Source organism: Drosophila virilis, chromosome 2 (genome assembly GCF_030788295.1).
Source record: "Drosophila virilis strain 15010-1051.87 chromosome 2, Dvir_AGI_RSII-ME, whole genome shotgun sequence".
NCBI lineage: Eukaryota > Metazoa > Arthropoda > Insecta > Diptera > Drosophilidae > Drosophila > Drosophila virilis.
In genome coordinates, this window is record NC_091544.1 from 18090378 (window position 1) to 18109780 (window position 19403).

The 19403-nt window shown below is 42.0% G+C and overlaps 1 protein-coding gene across 1 annotated transcript; it reads right to left on the reverse strand.

Moving 5' to 3' along the window:
* Positions 1–196: 196 nt before the first annotated feature.
* Positions 197–16200, reverse strand: fid (fire dancer). Its single transcript, XM_032436011.2, has 5 exons — positions 15160–16200; positions 12111–12694; positions 4775–5191; positions 2052–4719; positions 197–1991 (listed from the first exon to the last, which is right to left on the reverse strand). Exons 1-5 carry the CDS (start codon positions 15230–15232, stop codon positions 1570–1572), a joined length of 4164 nt encoding a protein of 1387 aa, XP_032291902.1. The 5' UTR covers positions 15233–16200; the 3' UTR covers positions 197–1569.
* Positions 16201–19403: the final 3203 nt, after the last annotated feature.

Consider the following 19403-nt stretch of genomic DNA (forward strand, 5'->3'; position numbering starts at 1 on the left):
TAAGTGCTGCCAAGCATTGAAATTAAGAATGAACAGTGCTGCCAAGCAATGAAAATGCTGCCCAGTGCATATAATGCTGGGTTACGAAACGAACGTTAACGTTTAAATTGTAGGGAACAACAAGAGTTTGTTGCTGACCGTATTGAATTTACACACAAATAATCAGATTTGTTTTTTTTTAGTTGTAAGTATTGGTAGTTGTAGTTTATTTAATGTTTCTTTTTATGCATAACAAATTTGTATTTTTTCTTTAAGTTTATTGAATTTGTCTGGTAGTGTATGTTACTATTTGCAGTTGTTGTGTCTATCTTTGTGTGGGTCGTGCAAATACATAATACGTATTTTCAAGTTATATAATACTAATTATGTATGTATATACTATAACATTTGTTAATACATATTTCAGCATATCGAGCGTATATACGTAGTTATAAATCGATTTCATAGTATTTTGAAGTTACGTTTTAAATCGTACCAACTCTTCATTTTCTAATATTGTACGGTATAAAGTTTAGTTTTTCTATCTAAAAAAAACAAATGTACAGTCGCAATATACTTATTAAAAAACTGCGTTATTTTTTAAATAACATCGCCTTAGATGAAAAATAAAATGTTATCAACATATATAATTTGTTGTTTCTTTTTTTTGTTTTTCTTTTTTTTTATGTTCGGGTTTGTTGGCCGTTTGGGAAGTGTTTCGTTTGGTTTTGGTTTTCGTTTTTTGAGGGAATCAAATAAGTGCATAATAAATATACAAATTTCGAATATTATAAAAATTGTTGTACAATTATTGTTGTGAGCTTGAAAACAGTTTTGCAAAATGAGTATATCTTGCAGCTTGACTCTTTTGATTACTCTTGCATTGAATATTGTTAAATGCAAATATTGATATTCGAAAACTTACGTATTGATTTTCACTTGCATTTAAGTTGGTATATATATGTAGTTAAATAGATTGCATTTTGTCAAGAATTTCTTTTTGTTTTGTTTTGCGTATAAAGCCTTGGTATATTGATGTCTAGATATGGTTTTTGCATTTTCTATTTAATTATTTTGTTTAAGTAACTCTTATTTTTGAACTCTTAAATAGATATTTCTCTATAACCTTTATTGATTTATTTGTATGTCATTTGCAAATGGACGTTTGTGAGTATTCAATTTCTGAAATAAATAATAAACAACAACAAAATAACAAAAAAATATGGTGGAATTTAAATAATTATGATAGTCGTTGTAAATCATTTAAACATATACTGTAAGATTTCTTAAGTGTTGTTGCATTTATAATTTGATTTTGAAATTTGCGTTGATTTCATTTCGATTTGCGCCTAAAAACTAAACGGTTTACTTGAAATTCAATTTCAATACAGTGCGGCAGCCCTCCCGTTGAGCAGGCCTGGCAACCCTAAGCAAGAGTCGTTACAAATACTTAAGTTAGTGCTAGAATTTTGCGTTTCTTGTTCTCTCAACTAGTAATAAAGACTAAATTTAACAATTCCTTTGGGGGCTTCAGAGACTTATTGGGTTATCCAATTTGTATATATTTTGTATTTTTCTTAGGTTTCTAAATTAGATCGTCCACACCTGCACCTTCTCGGCCACAACGCACCAGCTGGCGCGCTCATAGTAGGAGCTAACAATGTGCAGACTGGCCACATGATGATTTATCAGCGCGTCCAGCTCGCCCTCACGGAACACGTGGTAGAAGCGATGGTGTGTGGTGGCCCCGCCCTGCGAGGGGCTGTCCAGCGAGGTGTTTGAGCTATTCGATTGCTCCAGCGACTCGGTGGAGGTTCGCTGCTGTAGCGTTTGTTGGTTCTGTTGTTCCTGCTGTAAGGGTGTACTTTCCGAGGAGCTGGATGCACTGGATGTCACCGCCTTGATGGCGCTAAAGTTGCGCCGCCTGTGTCCATACTCGTGCATGCCCTCGCCCAGCTGATCGCCGCCGCGTGCTTCTAGCGCCTCGGCATCCTCATCCTCCTCGGGTATGGCTACAGGGTGGAAAAGATGATATAGCTGAGAGTTCCAAGAATTTGGTATTGTCTACTCACCATCTTCATCATCGCGAACATCGCTGTCCCCATCGTCCTGCAGCAAGTAGGCCGTCTCCGGATTGAGATTGTAGCGGCGGTTGCGTTTGTAGTTGAACTTAGAGACCTTGCAGTGCTCATAGATGCCCAGCGTGTAGCCGGGCTCGTTTTCCTCATCCTCCTCGTACTCGCCCTCCTGCTCCTCGTGTATAGTAAAGCTGCGTGTCTGGGAGGACAGCGATGATGTGGACGACGATATGGGCGACTGCTGTAAGCTGGGCTGCGTCGACAGATTGGCCAGCATCAGACGTCGCTCACGCAGCTCATCACGCAACGCACTCCAATCGCCATTGGAGCGCTTCTTGCCACCGCTCAAGTACTCGCCAATATCACCGATGCCGTCCAAGCTCCGGCACTCGGCACGATTAATCTTATCGTCCAGTTCGCGCTGCAGCTGGGCCGTCAGCTGCTCGGCAAACTCGGCGCAATTGTAGGGCTGCTGGGCCTGGCCAGCTTCGCGTTTCTCCGGCAGCAGCGGTGCGCTGTCCGCATTGAGTATGATATCATTGCCATTGGGCGTGGCATTGTTGATCTGCAGCTCGCCCGTGTGATAGTGCTGCTCATCAACGCTAATGAGCTGGTTCAGCGCTGTGTCCGACTCATCGCTGGATTTGCCTGTTCCGGTGCCGGGCGCCGACAGCAGCTGTGCCGAGCGCGGCGCACTGATCACACTGTCAATGGAGTCCGGCGAGGAGGGCTCACTGGAATCGCTGTCCAGATCATCGGTAGCGGGATTGAACAGTTCCAGCGAGAGCAGTTTGGTGGCACTGGTGCTGCTGCTGCTCGCCAGACCGGAGCCCGAAGCACGTCGCACTATCGGAAAGCTCTGACGTTGCAGCTGCAGTGACTGTTGCTTGCGGAACTTGGGTATGGGCGGCAGCTCTCGTATGGCTTGGCGTGTGATCCTAGGAACAGTCGGCGCCATCGGCGGCTGTTGCTCCTGCTGCTGTTTAATGTGCGCTTCGTCAAAGTTAAAGCGTGCCGGCTTGGCGACAGGCGTCAGAATGGCCATGGCTGCCGTCACAGCTGCCGTCGACTGGGGCGGCGATGTGACTGCGCCCAGGATGGCTGCTGGAGAGTGGGCGGGCGTCGGCGGGCAGGGCATGACGAGCGGTGACGTTGGCACGGAGTGGGTTGGCGGCAAACGTACCAGACTGCTTGTCGGGGCAGCTGTGCTGGTTGCCGCCGCAGTAAGTGCCGCCTGGGCTTGCCCATTGCTGGAGCTGGAGTTGCTGGAGCTTGAGTTGGAGTTCTGGTGCTGTTGCTGATAGTTCAACTGCTGCTGTTGCTGCTCCGGCTTGGGTATGAAGATGACCGAGGCAAAACTATCCTCAGATTCAATGCTCGTGTCCGACTGTAGGCTGCTATCCTTGGACGAATCAGAACCGGATTCGCGCGAGTGCCGGCGAGCGCTGCCCTGCTCGCTCTCTGCGCAGGTCACACAATCCTGCTGATAGGCACTGCAGTGGCATATGTTGGGCGCATTGCAGTCCACGATGCTACAGTAGCTCACTGGACCGCTCGTCGCGCTGGACAGCAGCAGCTGGGCCGAGAACAAGCTGCCAGCGTTGCTCACATGATGATGATGGTGATGGGGCTGGTGTTGAAGCTGTTGTGGATTAGCTTGTTGTGCGTGTGCTGCGGGCTGCTTGTTGTTGTTGTCCGCCTGCTGGGGATTGGGCGACACGGGTACGGCCGTTTGGCTTGGCGGCCCATTCTTAATATTCTGCATGAGCTTGGTTATGCCCGTTTTGGTCACGCGCTCCAGACTGTCCGTCGAACTTTTTATTTTGGTGGTGAAGCCCTCACGTATAAGCTGCAATCGCTTGGAGAACATGGCCGAACGACAGAGGAAGGCCTCATTTAGCGAGGTCTGCTTCTGTATGCGCTTACGCACCCGCTCCTTTTCGCGCAGGCGATTGCCAGCCATCAGCTCCTCGTTCAGAGAGCTTTGTTTGCGCAGAAAGCTCGGCTGACTAGTGCCGGAAGCCGGAGCTGCATCTGTCGTTTCAGCAGCCATCGGCGGTGATGCTGTGGAGGATGCGTTTCCATTAATATTGGCCGTCGCCGAATGGCTGCCGGTGTGCGTGTAAAGGCTGCTGCTAATAGTACCATTGGCCCCATTGTAGGTGCTGACCATAGGAAAGACGACGTTGGCGCTTGAAACTACGGGCGCTGGCTCTCCCAGCTGCGATATACTGTCGTCCTCACATAGCGACTGCTTCTGCTTGATAAGCTTGGGGCGGCGAGTGAGAGTACTGCCCGCACTAGCGGTGGTCGTGGGCGAATGGTAACCATTGAGCTGCAACTGGGCCTCGGGCGCGCTGATTAGCAGAGCAGCTGTGGCACTGGTTTTGGTCTCGCCGGGCACCAGCGGACCACTCAGACTGGGTACACTCGAACGCGAGCGCACTAATTGACGCGGTGGCGTCTGCAGAATGCTGCCTAGGCTACGAGATTTCAGGCCAGCGGAGAGAGGCGGATCAGGAAAATCCTCAAAGTCTTCGAGGCGACGCAGCTCAATGGGTAGATCCTTGGCATCCTCATAGTCCAGGCTGCTGTCGTTCTTGGTGTCCTTCGAGGTCCACGAGTCCATGAACCAAGCTTGACGACGTCCGCTAGCCAGTTTCTGCAACGGAAATTAATTGAATCCCCAAGGATATATAAGCTCAGGCATAACTTACTTGTAGGGCGCGTCGAACAAAACTATAGCAGGACTCGCCCGGTGAGGATGAGCTTAGGCTTGAGCTGTCGCCATCGCCAGCCGAGCGACTGGAGTTGGTCGAGTCCTCCGTGTAGGCATGATAGGGCGGCAAAAAGTCGTTGTCATCTTCATCATCCGAGTACGTGCAGGAGAAACTACGGTTCTTTGGCGGCTGCCAAGGTATCAGAACGTCCTGCGACTCAAAGCGTCGGTGCCGCTGCTCCAGCGCCCAAACCGTGATGACCACCCGCCCGCCAATGCGCAGGATACGCGCCAGTTCCCTCAGCGCCCGTACACGTCGCTCCGTGGTGGCAAAATGGTGGACTACAGCCAGCGATAGCACTGCATCGAAGCTATCATCGCGAAAGGGCAGCTCCAGATTGTCGCACAGCGCCACCTGTGAGCCAAAGAGCGCAATATGATTATGAATAACTCGATTGCCAAGGGAAATACGACTCAAAAGAAACTGCATGCCGAGTGCCCAGAAAATTAAATTACGTTAAAGTCGGCGCGCACGCCAAGACGTGGCACGCAACTTCCTTGCAATCCTCCTTGTAATCTATCCCTCAACGACCCTCCACCTGAAGTGGGCTATTGAAATTGTGCAGCCTGCAGTAAGCGTTGGGCGAGTAACCAGTCAAAGAAATTGCTGCATTTTTATAGCTTCGCTTAATAAATTTCACTTGAAAATGTTAAGGTTAAGTCCACAGTACGGCCATTAAATATGATGTTTAAAGCGAATGTTAAGGTTATGAGTTTCTAGTTCATCCCATATTTGATGGAACTCTCCTAGGGTCTCATTCGTCATGAATAAAACTGTTTGCCCTAACTGGCTGACTGCATGACTGAGTGGAGATTCACGCACAGCCCAACTCGTAAGAGCTCGGATGCTGAAAGTTTTACTGAAGATACCTTACGTGATTTAGATGCAGGCCAAGACCTTGGGAACATTCACCCCTAAGTGTGGAAGATTTAAATATAGTAAGCAAATTTTAGTCCTAACCAAACAGATAGCATATAAGAAAAAATTATGGTTATTATTTCACATAAAGAATTGCTTTAAAATTCAAATAGCACACTCAACTATTTAAGACTATAATTAGGCACATTTCTGAAAAACGCATACAAAGCTTGCTATCAAAACTTAGCAAGAATTAAATTTAAAAAGAGACACGCAATGTTTTTTCTTCATAAAAGGGCTTTCATTCAATTCCAAGCAGTTGGCCCAATTCCCAGAAGGTTAGTTGGGAGCTACCAGTTTGCAACAGCAGTTTGCAATTAACAAGAATTTTGTTCACATAGATGGGTGTAAACAAAGTTAACGCGCTCGTCTGATGAAAATTGGCACTTGGTTAAGTCAATTTGCCATTGAAGTGCCAGCATATAAGAACACACACACACACACACACACATAAGCAACCATACACATACACAAATATCGGTTAGCCCATCTGCATTGAGTTGGTGTTGTTTTAGTGAGCTTCAATTGAAAAAGTTGGGAACTGTTTTACAAAATGTTTTCCTGTAAACTGACCTAGCCTAACTCTGTGGCAGGTGTGTGCGTGTGTGTGTATGTGCATGTGTTTTTTCTGTGTAATTTTTTTGTATAAGGATGTGCGTCATTTATATTCATTTCCATGTCACGGCCATCGCTAAAACTGTCAATTAAGTCTGACAAAAAAGGCAATAAACAAAACTCTAACAAATCGAATGTGTGCGGGTGGAAAAGCGTAATGTGGTTGGCATTTCCACGTAACCCTGCGCAATCATTTCTAGATTAATTTCCAATTTCCCATTAAATGCAATATGAGAGAAACCACCGTCAATTGCTTAACCATGTTAGCAAATCAACTCCATGGGGATGATAAATGTTATAGGTGAGCTTTGTGTTTGCAATTTCTATTATCTCTGGGGCTGTATTTTTTTTTGAAATATGCATCTATTTATTTGGACTATCTCTGGATGCATTTATTTTCTTTTACTGCTGCACGTACCACAAATATAATTTGTACGCTGCAATAACGCTAATATCGTTCGCTCTGTATGTGTGTTACTGCAAAACCCCACAGCCTTGACCTGCTAGGCAAAAAAAAAAAAAATAAATAAATGCAAGGAAAATTATTCCTCCCTCTCATTTCTCTGTATTTGCTGCGACTGCTGGCCAGGTACTTGGCCGTGTCAGAGTAGAGCCTATGCAGCAGACATTGCAACTTAACTTGTGGCAAAACAGTTCTTAGCAGAAAATGTCAATTAAGTTAAGCATTTGGCCGCCGAGTCGACAGCTGCAAGTGCAGAGATCATGTAAACTGCAAACCAAATGCAACAAAATTACAATGCTCTACTTGGAAAACTTGCTCTAGCTTATGTTGTGAAATTTTACATTAAATAAATGAATTGTAATTAAAAACATTTCACAGTTGACAGGTAATTTGTAAATTCTATTAAATGCGTGTTGCCGCTTCTTCATTTTACCACTGGTTGTATGAGTTAAAGCATGCTGTTAAAGACTTTGAATGTACATCAGAGTCTCTGTATATTCTGCTTTATGGTAAGGATAAACTCTTGTTGTTATTATATAATAAAACATTCACTAGCTTTAGATGCAATATGCTCCTGTCTTTACAATATACTCTATGCATAATACATATTCTTAGGGCACAATAACAAATATTTTTTCTGCTCACTTGTGGGCGTTGCAAATGCCAAAGTTTGAATTAAACTGCATATGAAAGTGCCGCACATTTGCTTTAGTGCTTTGTCCGAGCAGCTTTCAGCAATGCAAGTTTTTTATGCGTGTTTCTTCTTTTTTTAACACATGTTCCGGTGCCATGAATGCACGCTTTGACATTCCTTTATGCGCCTTACAAATTGTATTTATAGCAGTCGCCATTTTTTATACGTACAGATACACCAACACATACACACTGGTTAAGTACATTACGCTTTTGAAATTGATGTTGACAAGTTTGCAATGCAGCTCTGTTTTGTTGCCATCGTGAGCGCCAGGTGAAACATGTCACGCATACGCCACGTTGCACACTAATGAGGCCAAAGCACAGTACAGCTGAACTGACGGCTCAAAAGAGTTCCGTGAAGTAAAAAAAGAAAAAAAGCAACTGCAAAAATTAATATGTTTACGCACGTGTACTTATGTACATTTGCCTGGCCTTCTTAGCCAGCAGCTTATTTAAATTAAGCTTAAACGAACCACAAAACAAAGAAAGTAAACACATTGCAGTCGGCTGCAACCGACTGCAAAATACTCGCGCACGCAAGTCTACAGCTTAAAAGAGGCCACCCAGAAAAAAGATGGCCGAACGGGCAAATAAAATATTCCCATCGTATAATTTTGCTCTCTCTCTCTCTCCCCCTTGGGCGGACAGCAAAAGTCGGGTAATTGGGTATGGCCTGATTTATAATGGCTTGAGAAAAAATATCCGACCGAGACGGGTGTCCGCCTTTCGCTGTATAATATACTAGGTACCTAGTTTTACACTAGTTTTTTATTTTTAAATTTTTTAAATAAATAAATACTTAAATAAAAAAATTATCAAGAGATATTTTTTTTGTTCCAATTTGCCATGTGCCATTATCATAAGGTCTTTAGTTGAGCTCATCTGTAGAAATTCTAATTTCCAACTTTGTTAGATGGTATAGATTTTTGCTATTTACCGCGCACCCATATAATCCCGATCATGCGGACAAACGGGCATTGAACATACCCTTTATACTTTACTTTGTGGGCGTACATTAACAGGTAAGAGCGCTGCTGCAGTTTTCCGATGAATTTGCTCGGCTGCATTCATCTGGCACAAAACTGAACGATTTAGCTTGAAATGAGCAGACGGCAGAGAATCTCGTTGCTACTGCTCGTTCGGGTTTTTATACCCTTTTAGAGGGTATTCTAGTTTTTTATTGATACGTGGAACGCAGAGAAGGACACGTCTCCGGCTATATATTTCAGATTAGCAGAAACAGTAGTTTATATAGCCATGTCCACCTGTTTTTTTCTATGCGAACAATTCTCTCTGCTTTACAGCTATCGCCTTGAAACTTTGCAGGCAGTAGATATGTCGGCACTGGTCGGATCGGACAACTGTATCATATCGCTGCTATAGGAAGGGTGGGTCAAAAATTAGGTTCCTGTATGACAAACTTTTTGGTTTTCAAGATATTTTGTCATATATCATTATATATATCATTATGAAAATATGATTTTTTGCAAAATATTGTTTTTTTCAAGAAATCTTTATCAAACTGAACATTTCGTACCTTTACTTTTCCTACATATCGGCCAAATCGTAAAGCTAATGTTTTCAAAAGATTTAAGTCTTCGGCGTGTCGAAGATATCCTTTACTTTTTCGTTTTTTGTTGAATTTTTTGCTGCGCCGCTTTTTTATGGGCTTTTCTGGCTTCTGGTTTTGTTTTGAATGCGTCATTTCGGGAAGCAACAAAATTTATGAGCGCTTGACTGCAGGCTGTTTGTGTGAAGTGTGTGTGTGTGTAGTGTATGTGCATGCATGTGTATGTGTGTGTGTTATTTGCTTAATGCCAGCTGCAGTCTGCTTCAGTTGGCAGTTTATCGCTTTACAAAATTATAGTAAATCAGACCAAGCACGAGTTTTGAAATCAAAGTTGTCTGTCAGCAGCTGAAAGTTTTCCTACCAGCGGCAGATACACGTGTATATGCATGTGTACATGTATATAACTATAGTTGAAGCAAAGTTAAATTGGTTTTGCGCATAGTTTTGTGTTTTTATATCATGGACCCTTTGAAATTTGCAGGGTATAATGTTCATATGTGTTACAGGCAGATGGTAACTTATCTGACCGCAGGTAGTAAATAAAGTATATAAATTGCATGAATCGCCAATTTAAACTAGCAATAGGCGGCTATCCGTGTGATCTTGAAACGTATAAAAGCTACGTGCTTGCTAAAGACAATCATCGATAACTTGTCCATTTCCTTGAAATCGATAAGAAACGATATCGAATCCTGAATTTTGAGCATATCTCGGAGAATATATGAGCTAGAGTCACCAAGTTTGGCATGTAGCCTCTGTGAAGACAGCTTGCCCAGGGGTCCAGGGAATCTCCTAGTCAGGCACTCCTGACCGGGGCTCCCTAACTCTAACTTTTTTACCCCTACAGCTTTGCAGTTTTGGTTTTTGAAAAAAGGGAAGCAGAAACATGCTACATTCGTTTTCAGGTCACGTGAATTGATGGTATGTTTTGTATTTTTTGCATTTGAGTGCATTCAGTGCACAGGGCGCACACACATATTGCATATTATCAGCATTTGAATAAAGTCAAATTTGGCATATACAATGTGGGTAGCATTCAAACGAAAAATGGTCTTGGCATTTAAAGATGATAATGGTATTGCAGACAGAAACATTATGATATAATATAAGTATCAGCCAGCCAAGCAAAAGGCAATACTAAGAGATTTTAATGTACAGTGCAATTCCATGTCAAGCTATATCGTTACACTATTTGTTTTTGGGTGCATAATTAGAATATCTCTATAGTTTTTTAGTTTTTTAGTTTTTAATCAGCCATGATAGTTTCCTAGACGAATCTTTAAGGTGTAATGGAATGGTGGAATAGACAAACTGAACCCGACGATTGCCCTCATTACGCTTAAGCATAAACTCTATAAGAAATTAAATGAATGCTACAAGTCGCTGCGTATGGGTCAATTTTTCGTTATTATAACGAAAAGCGCATTATTTATTTTAGGAGGAAGAAAGCGAATGTAATTGCTGCTAATGGATGCCATCGGAATGTCAAGTACATAACAGTTGTAACAATCAAGTAATCATAGGCACCTTGCACTGCTCTTCTGTAAATTTAATGATAATGGGACTGGTTATTATATAAATGAAACCATTTAGACAAAATTGTATGCACTTTGCAGTGTGTGGCATGTAACCAGCAAAGCTGGCAGCCCTGGCAACCCGCCTGCGACGGCAGCGTCGGCGTCCTCGCTGTGTCCTCGTCGTCATTATATGCGAAGTTCAAACCCACGCTATGCCAGCAAATGCAATTTAAATGCGAAAAATGCCTGCAACTAAGCCTAGGGGCGGGTTGAGGGGCTTCAACCGTTATCCGTGGAGCGGGGGTTAGTATGCTTTTCTTAGAAAATGGCATTTCTTGCCTGGAAAAGGCACCATAACTAAGCGAAGCGAAGCGAAACGAAACGAAAGCGTTTGTAATAGATTATTGCAAAAACTATTGCATACCTCTGGGGGTGAGCGTTTAGGATGAGCGAGGGAGATGGGCAGCGGCAAAATTTATTGTTTGCTGCTATAAAGAAGAGGAACTATTGGGGATCAGCAAGAACACTACAATAAAACACAACAATAAGTGAATAAAATGCGCATTATTTCAATGGCAACTGCATATTGGAGCATTGAATGGAATTTGTAAAACAAAACAGAATTTATATTCATTATTGGAGAGATGCATGCTTAAAGTAGCACAGCATATTCTTAACGCAGTGTTTAATTCAAATAATTTAAATGGCTGCGCAAATGAATATCTGTAGGTAGGTGGATTAGGAAGCTTCCTTCAGAAACGTCATTCTCAAAGGAGGTAAATATTAAAATTTAATTTATAAAAGTGTTTTACATAACTGGGCTCTTAAATTTCGCCTTATTTTCTACAAAAGAGTTTAATTTCATTTAAATTAACCTCATTTAACTTTCGACTGAAACATATTAAACAAACAAATTTTTAGATTTAAATTGCACAATTTTTGCTGTCCAGTTACCAACTCCCAGTCCAGTCCGACTCTGTATTGATTTAGTGTTCGCTTTAAATGCAATTGTGCGGCACTTGACAGCAGCAGAGACGCCTGCACTTTATTAGTTGCTCTCTAATGGCCAAAACGCTGTTCATTTTATGGCTCCATTGCTGGCCATTGCAATTACGAGGGCATTAAAGCTCAGCGCCGGCTATAACAGAGGGAACATGTGAAAATAATTTCAATGATAAGCATAATTTATGCGTTGCATTTAAGGCGACTTGGCCAGCAACGAGCGCCCGACTGGGCCATGGCTAATATTTGAATGAAGCGCACTGTGTTTGCGCGTTGAGGCGAAATGGGTCAATTGTATGGCCAAGAAATACAGTGGAGGCAAGAATAAAGAGGAGAGAGGCCGAGTATGTGCTGCACAAATGAGCTATTGTTGGCATGGCAAAGAAATATATGTGTGTACAAACACAGCCACCTACAATACCCTCCAATGGAGTAATTTGCTCACATCAATTACAATTTTCAGGGCATTCATGAGCTTCACCCGACACTCACCTCGGCGCCCTTCCCGTGTGCCACCTTGCTGAGGCGATAGCAGCGATCGACGCCAATGGTGCAAATAGCGGGATTGCATTGTGCTAGGTAACGCCCACTGCCGCAGCCCACGTCACAGACCACGGAACCGGGCTCTAGGTTGCCCAGAAACTGTGCCACTCGCGGCCGCACTGGTCCCGTTGGCTCCTCGCAATGCTCATAGACATCGTGGACGTAGGCACGTTCCAAAGCCGCCGAACGGCCGCTGGCATCACTTGTCGGAGTTGTTGTTGTTGTTGATGTTTTTTCTTCTGCTGCAGTGGCCTTTGTTGTGGTTTGCGATTGCGTCTTTATTGTCTCCGCTGTTGCAGGCGCTGTTCCATCTGTTGTTGTGGTTGCTGTTGTTCCGCCTGTTGTTGTGGGCGAAATAACCGTTGGTGCCAAATTAGCCGTATGTGTTATGCTAGACGCTGCATTTGTCGCAGTTGTTGTTGTCAATTGTTTGGTCATTGCTGCTGCTGCGGCTGCTGCTGCTGCTGTTGTTGTTGCCACTGTTTCCTTTGTTGGTGAGCAGGTTTTATGTGTCGTTGACAGACATACTTCATCTGCACGAGAAAGTGAGACAGATATAGGAAATTAATATTAACTACAGTTCTTTGGGGACATTTGTATACCCTTTAAGAGGGCATGTTAATGTGTGACGCATACCAAAAACTAAATTTATATATTCTAGATCAGAATCAGCACCCGAGCTGATATAGCCATGCTTCTCTGTCCGTCCGTCCGTTCGTATCGACGTTTTACTGTTGTCGTAATCGGCCTATGAACAACTCTTCTGTTTTGCCAATCTTGACTTTGCATTTCTCTAGCAATTTCTCAGCAATGCTGGACTACTGTATTAGTTTCTGTATTTGTTATTTTGTAAGATTTTACAAAAACTCAGCATTTACGAAGATTTTTAATCTTCGCAGCAGTTCCTTCTTTCTTTGCTTATATTCCTTATGTTTTTAGTAAAATGAGCTACAACTGCGCATAATTATATTCTGGCTTCAGAGGTTAGCAAATACTCTTCAAATGTTTTTATTTTAGTTGAAGAAATGTCTTCTTTATATCACAATATTAATTGTGTTTAACATAAAGCTATTATTATTATTAAAGATAAAACATTAAATGAGCTCCGCTAAGTCTGAAGCCTAAAGTTATGTTTTATGACAGATATATATATATATCGGCTATAACCTTTAAGCTTCTGACTAGTATCTTCATTCCCTTCCTTTTTCTTTTTATTACTTTATTACAGGTTAAATGTTGATTGCTTAACTGTTAACCCAAAATTTCCAAGAAATACAAACTGTATTGGCTAATAAAATGCAAACTGCATGGTTATTTATAATGTGCTAACAATTTGTATAATTAATGCAATTGGGGTCGCCTAATAGGAGCCATAAACTCAAAACTTTCGCCCCTATTGCATGCATAACAAAATTTACAATTGCACACTTGTGGGTGTGTATGTGGGTGTGTGGATGTTTTGTTTGTTATTGCACTTGTTGTTGCTCAATGCATGACATCAAGTCATAAAATCGTTACAGAAACGCCAGAAAAACCCACACAAATACACACGCACACACACCCACACACACACACGCGCGCGCATATCTAGAGAACTATTGTCAACGCCGTCATTGGGCAACTTGCATACCGGAAATGTAGAACTAGCATGAGTTTGCATTGTTGTTGACATTTTATAACTGTATTTCCGGTGCCAGTTACCGTCGTCGCTGCCCAAAGCGCTTGCATGGAAATTTGAGCGCCCCCAGGTTCCAAGAAATTGTCAGCGTAATGAATTGCTTTACGAAAGGTGAGTAAATGAAATGGGATTCATGAAGTGCCGCGAGTATGGCTCTTAGGCCTAAATATGGCAAGAGCGAAAGGGGACTCCGGGGATTGTTTTCAGCTGGACACTGGGGCTGTGCGCGAGTGTGCGCCAAAGCGCATTAGCGTTGTAAAATGCAATTATAATTGAAATCTGATTAAAAGCAAATATAATGGCAACATCACGCAGCATTGCAGCCAGTGGGTGTATAGCACAAAGGAAACTTAAGATAGTGTGTGTATGTGTTGATAATTGAATGTGCTGGTGTTAATAAGCGCAGCAAATGAGCTTTGAATGTATTTTATGACATTTTAATTAAATGCGTCAGGCCTTGATGCGACAAAGAGTTAGGATTGCACAGGAGCTGCCACTGCATAATTAAACCCATTATACGCACATTGAAAACATGCAAATTATGTTGTTAAATGCACATTACAAAAGTTTACAGGAATTTTAATTGGTCAAGAAGAAAGGAATTTTTGTTTGTAATTGCTTTGGAGGCGATGCGTTAAATTATCACTTTTCCTAGCACAAATAAGATCCTCTAGCCGAGAAATAATAAAAAAATATAAGCTGCCCCAAATGGTCTCTTTTTATATACGCCAACTTCTCAACTGATTGGCCGTTATTAAGTCGACTTTTTGCAAGTTTTTTTTTTTTGTAAGATCTGCAATTATCATCATCGAAACCGCGTGGCATTGGTGTTCAAGCGTCGAAATAATGAGCAAGAGGTCGCCGGCTATTATTATTAATTAATTAATTTGGCGGCTAATTAATGTCCTTCTAGTAGATATAGTTGCATATATCAAGCCTTGAGTCAAGCCGTTGCTGGACAACTAGTAAAAAACCATTGTTGACTTTTGCGGTCATGATAACTAAAACAAATTTTGAATTTAATAGTCCTTACAACAATTTTAAATAAGCCTTTTTCATTCTAAAAAGCAATTAAATATACCATATTCCTCACATTTGGTTTTTCCCATTTGTTTAATTGCTGTCGTGTTTATTTAATGAACATTCATTAATATCATAATCTTTCTATCTTCGCCGAATCTTTTGATGCATTAAGCCATATGTCTTCAAATATCACACATTCGCATAGTAGGCGCGAGCACAACGTGCGTATGCATAATATTTTGTGGCTTGTGCCAAATGTATGTTGTTGTTGTTGTTGATGTTGTTGGAGGTGCTCACCTTTTGTTAGGCCGTTGGTGCGCTCATAATTCGCATTCCACGCCGCCGTCGACGCCAGTTCCGCTGATAACATACGATGCTAGCAGAACGCAGGAAGAGAAATGACTACGAGATTGCCAATAGACGGAGGCTGTTCCTGTTTATATGCTTGTTGTTGTTGTTGTTGTTGTTGATAATGTTGCTGACTGCGTTGAGTGGGAGAGCAAAAAACGACAACGAAGGCAACGGCGACGCGTCAAAAAATCAATGTGCATGCATAATTTAAAGTCAGATGTCAGTCGGCACTTGGTTTTTGAATACGTCGCCGACTTTGAATTGAAAGTCGCGTTGTGCTATTTTTAGACTTTCCAACCGGGCCACAATTCATACGATAATTTGCTCAATTTTGTTTTGAAATCTATCATTATAGCAACTACACGGTGTAATTGCTATTGCTATGGCCGTTTTTGTTGCCAGTGTTTCTGCTGCTGTTGCTCCTGCTGCCGTTTGCTGCTTTTGTTGTCGCTACTGTCGTCGCAAAGGACACGGACATGGACATGGACACGCGCTCGCTCACACACAAAATAGGGTACACAAAATGCTTTTTGCTGCTCCTGCTGCCTCCTTTGTTGCTGTTGCTGTCAATGTGCCTGCCAAGCGACAGCCTGCCTCTGGCATATGACGTTTCCTTTGTGTGCGTGTACGTGTATGTGTATGTGTGTGCATGTGTATGTGTGTGTTTACGTGTGTGTGTTCACTAATGCGTGTGCGCCCGTGAGTAAGTGTGTGATTTTCGCTTCTTACAGGCACTTTTCACTTGCACTTTTCATCAACAATCTTTCACATTTAATTCTCTTATTTATTAATTGCAACTTTTATTTTCACGTATTATTTCTAGGCCACTGGCACTTGGCGCTTCAATTTCTCAGCACAAACTCTCTACGCGTCTGTGTGTGCTCGTGTACATGCATATAGTGTGTTTTTGTCTGTCTGTGTGGGTTGCGCGTCGGGTTTGCCGCTGTCGTGTGTGTATGCCATGAGTTAACGTCGCGTACTGGCCACAAAAGCACGCGCATATCCCTTTGTTCAAGGATGTTATGGCCATGTGGATTGTATTTGCAAAGCTTTTGACTATAACAAATTGCGAAAGCTTCAGCATACAGCTGTTGTCAGAGACGGAAAGTGACTGTGGGAATTCAGAAGGAAAAGAAGTGAGAGAGTCTGCGACAAACGCAAATGGAGCAGGCGCCATTGAAGATCCTTTAAATTATGTACATTACAAATAACGACAGATAGTTAATGAAAATATAAAAGTCCAAGAGAATAATCATAGGAAGTGTAGTTGCATAAAATATATGTTACCTAAATATAAGTGTTTACAAAAAGTAAAGATTACTTAAATAATTTTTAAGGCATTTTTAAATTTATTTAACATTAGGAATCTAATTTAAAACCTGGGGATTATTTTAGAATATTAAACAGATTTTAAAAAAATAAACTGGATTTGTATTGAATAAATGAAGAAAATTAAAAACTAAACATAGGAATTTATTCGAATATCGAGGTTGCAAATTTTTTATTTTTTATTTTTTTAAGTTTTTGTATGAGTATCTATATCAATATCTAGAATCAATATAAATTCGATTTTTTAGAGTAGCAAATTTGATTACGTGCACTCTCTGTCCAAAAATAGCTTAGCTCTGGGCAATTAAAAAAAAAGCTTAATCGCTTTGTTTGTTGCCCCACGTCAGACTGTCAAATTTCATGAATGAATCCCCAAGCAATTGAAGACGCGGTTAAAGCACAGAAATAGAAATAGAAATAGCAGAAACAGAAGCTTCGTCAAGTTGGCAGCAGGGCATGAGCCGCACAATTCGGTTGGGCAGAAAATAGACTACGATTCTGAAATTTGCGCAGCGCAGACTCTACACTGTGTGCCACACGCGCGCACACACGCCACAGGATATGCCGCTTGCGCTCCGCTCGCCTGATTCTTTTTGATGAATGAAAAGCTTTTTGTTTGCCTAGTCGCTATCTGCGTCGTAAGACTGGTGGAGGCCATTGGTGGCACAACTGCATCCCTAAGCCCCGCTGTGTCTATGGCAGAACATTTTTTGTTGGGTCGACTGACGTTGTCGCTGGTGTGTGTAGTAAAACCAAAGCTGCTCCGGGTTCTGGCTTGTTGATGGGGTGGTTGGGTGGCCGGGTGGCCAACTGGTTGCCCGAGCGTCATATGGCTTTTTTTGTAAGCATGACTAATATAATCAAATGGCTAACGCAACTATGGATATGGCGTCGAAATTTTTGGCGACATGCCAATGAGTTTAGCAAATGTGAGTTAAGCAACCCGACGACAGATAACCTTAAACAAAATATGTATTATGCCGCACTGCGGGGGAGTTGGCATGCGTTGATGTCGTCACAAAAGCCTGGTGAATCATACAGCCGGCAAACGTTAGCCTTCCGTAGCGCCTTTATGGTCCTCTTGGCATGTGACAAATGACAGGCAGACGCCCCCCAAAAACAAGAAAGTAGAGTAAAATGAGCAGATGTCTCAATTGTTATTGGCAGGACATTTAGGCACTAGCGTGGGCATCTGCATTACACGATAGTTTGGTTAAAATTATAAAAATCGACTGTTTTCGACACTAGTGTAAGGGCAGTAATGACAATATAATATTGAGCTATTGTCCTGTTTGGCAGCAGCTGCAGTAGTATGTATTATTTGCATTAATAATGAATATATACGTATGCATATATATGAACATATATATACATATATGGCATTGAAAGTTTTGCCATTGCCTTTGGCCGGGCACGCTTGGCATCTAACGAATGCGCCATCATTAGTTGCGTTCCAGTCATAAATCATAAGCACCCTGGCACAATGTACATGTTTATTTATGTGGTATGGGTCGTTAGGGGAGAGGTACAGGATATGCAGGATGGACTGCACTGCTAATAATGTCACGTAGCAGAGCTTTTGACAGCCAAGTGCCGCACACTTCATTCACAACTTAATCTTCTGTCGTGGGGATCACTGGCAATTATAATAGCAACCCAGTACGCTCCTATGTTTCTCGAGATTTGCAGAGCTTTAGATATATAAATATAAAGATATAAATAACTTGTTAAGCATTCAGATATCTTAAAATCAATTTAATAAGCTTACGCATATTTTATATATATATATATATATATATATATTATAAAAAATAAATATATATATATATATATATATATATATATATATATATATATATTTATTTTTTATAATCATTGCATAAAAGGAAATGAATAAAATTTAATTAAAAGATTATGCTAAAAGCACATACAAGCCATTTTGCTTATTATCTAATTTAAGGTAGGGCAAATCTGTGTTACAAGAACTACATGAAAAAACAGCTCAAGGAGCAAAGCGCGAATGTCCTTGCACTGCCGTTAGCGAAGATGTTTTCTTCTCTCTCTGATGTAGGCGTATGTGTGTGGGTGCGTGTTGTCGGGCAAATGGAGTGCAAATTATGCCGGAAATATGCGAAAACAAGGCGCATGCACACAGTCGCTTGTTGTTATTGTTCTTGTTGCTTCTTCTGCGTTTGCTGCTGCTCGCTGTGGCGCCCCAAAAACTGTGCAACGAAAATTTGCCGACCAAATATTACTTGCTGTTAGCAGATAAAACTTGTCGGCATAACTTAAATTCCTCGTGCGCCCACCAACGAGCCCCTGTGCCGCTCGTTAAAAATCTAATTTTTGGCGCGTGGTGCTGGCGGCTAAAGTCGACGCCTTTTTGGACGGTCGCGTGTTCTTGAAGGGCCTTGCAAGAGTGCCTGTTGTTTTTTTTCGTCGTGCCGGACTCTGGTAGCCTCTTTGGCTATACAAATATCTCATATCTTGTTGCGCATTTTCTCATGTGGCACGGTCAATGCTCGGCTTGGACACTGGCGGCCTGACGTCAGCAGCCCACACAAAAATAAAAAAAACTCCTACTCGTTTCAAGGCCAAACAATGGGCGCCACCGCTAGTGTCGCGTGACGCAAAAAGGATATTGAGTTTTGCTGTTATTTTTTTTTTTGGCTTGGCGTCTTAAACGAATTTCTTTAATAATCACGTGTGTGAAAAGCCAATTAGAGTTACCGTTAGAGAGCTTTTCATGGCAAGCTTTCGGTTAGCAAATTCACAAACCAAAAAAGTCAAAAGTTATCCAAGAGACGGCCTTAAAATAATGGAACGTGTCCCAACATAGGGCGCTAAATTGTACTTGTAGT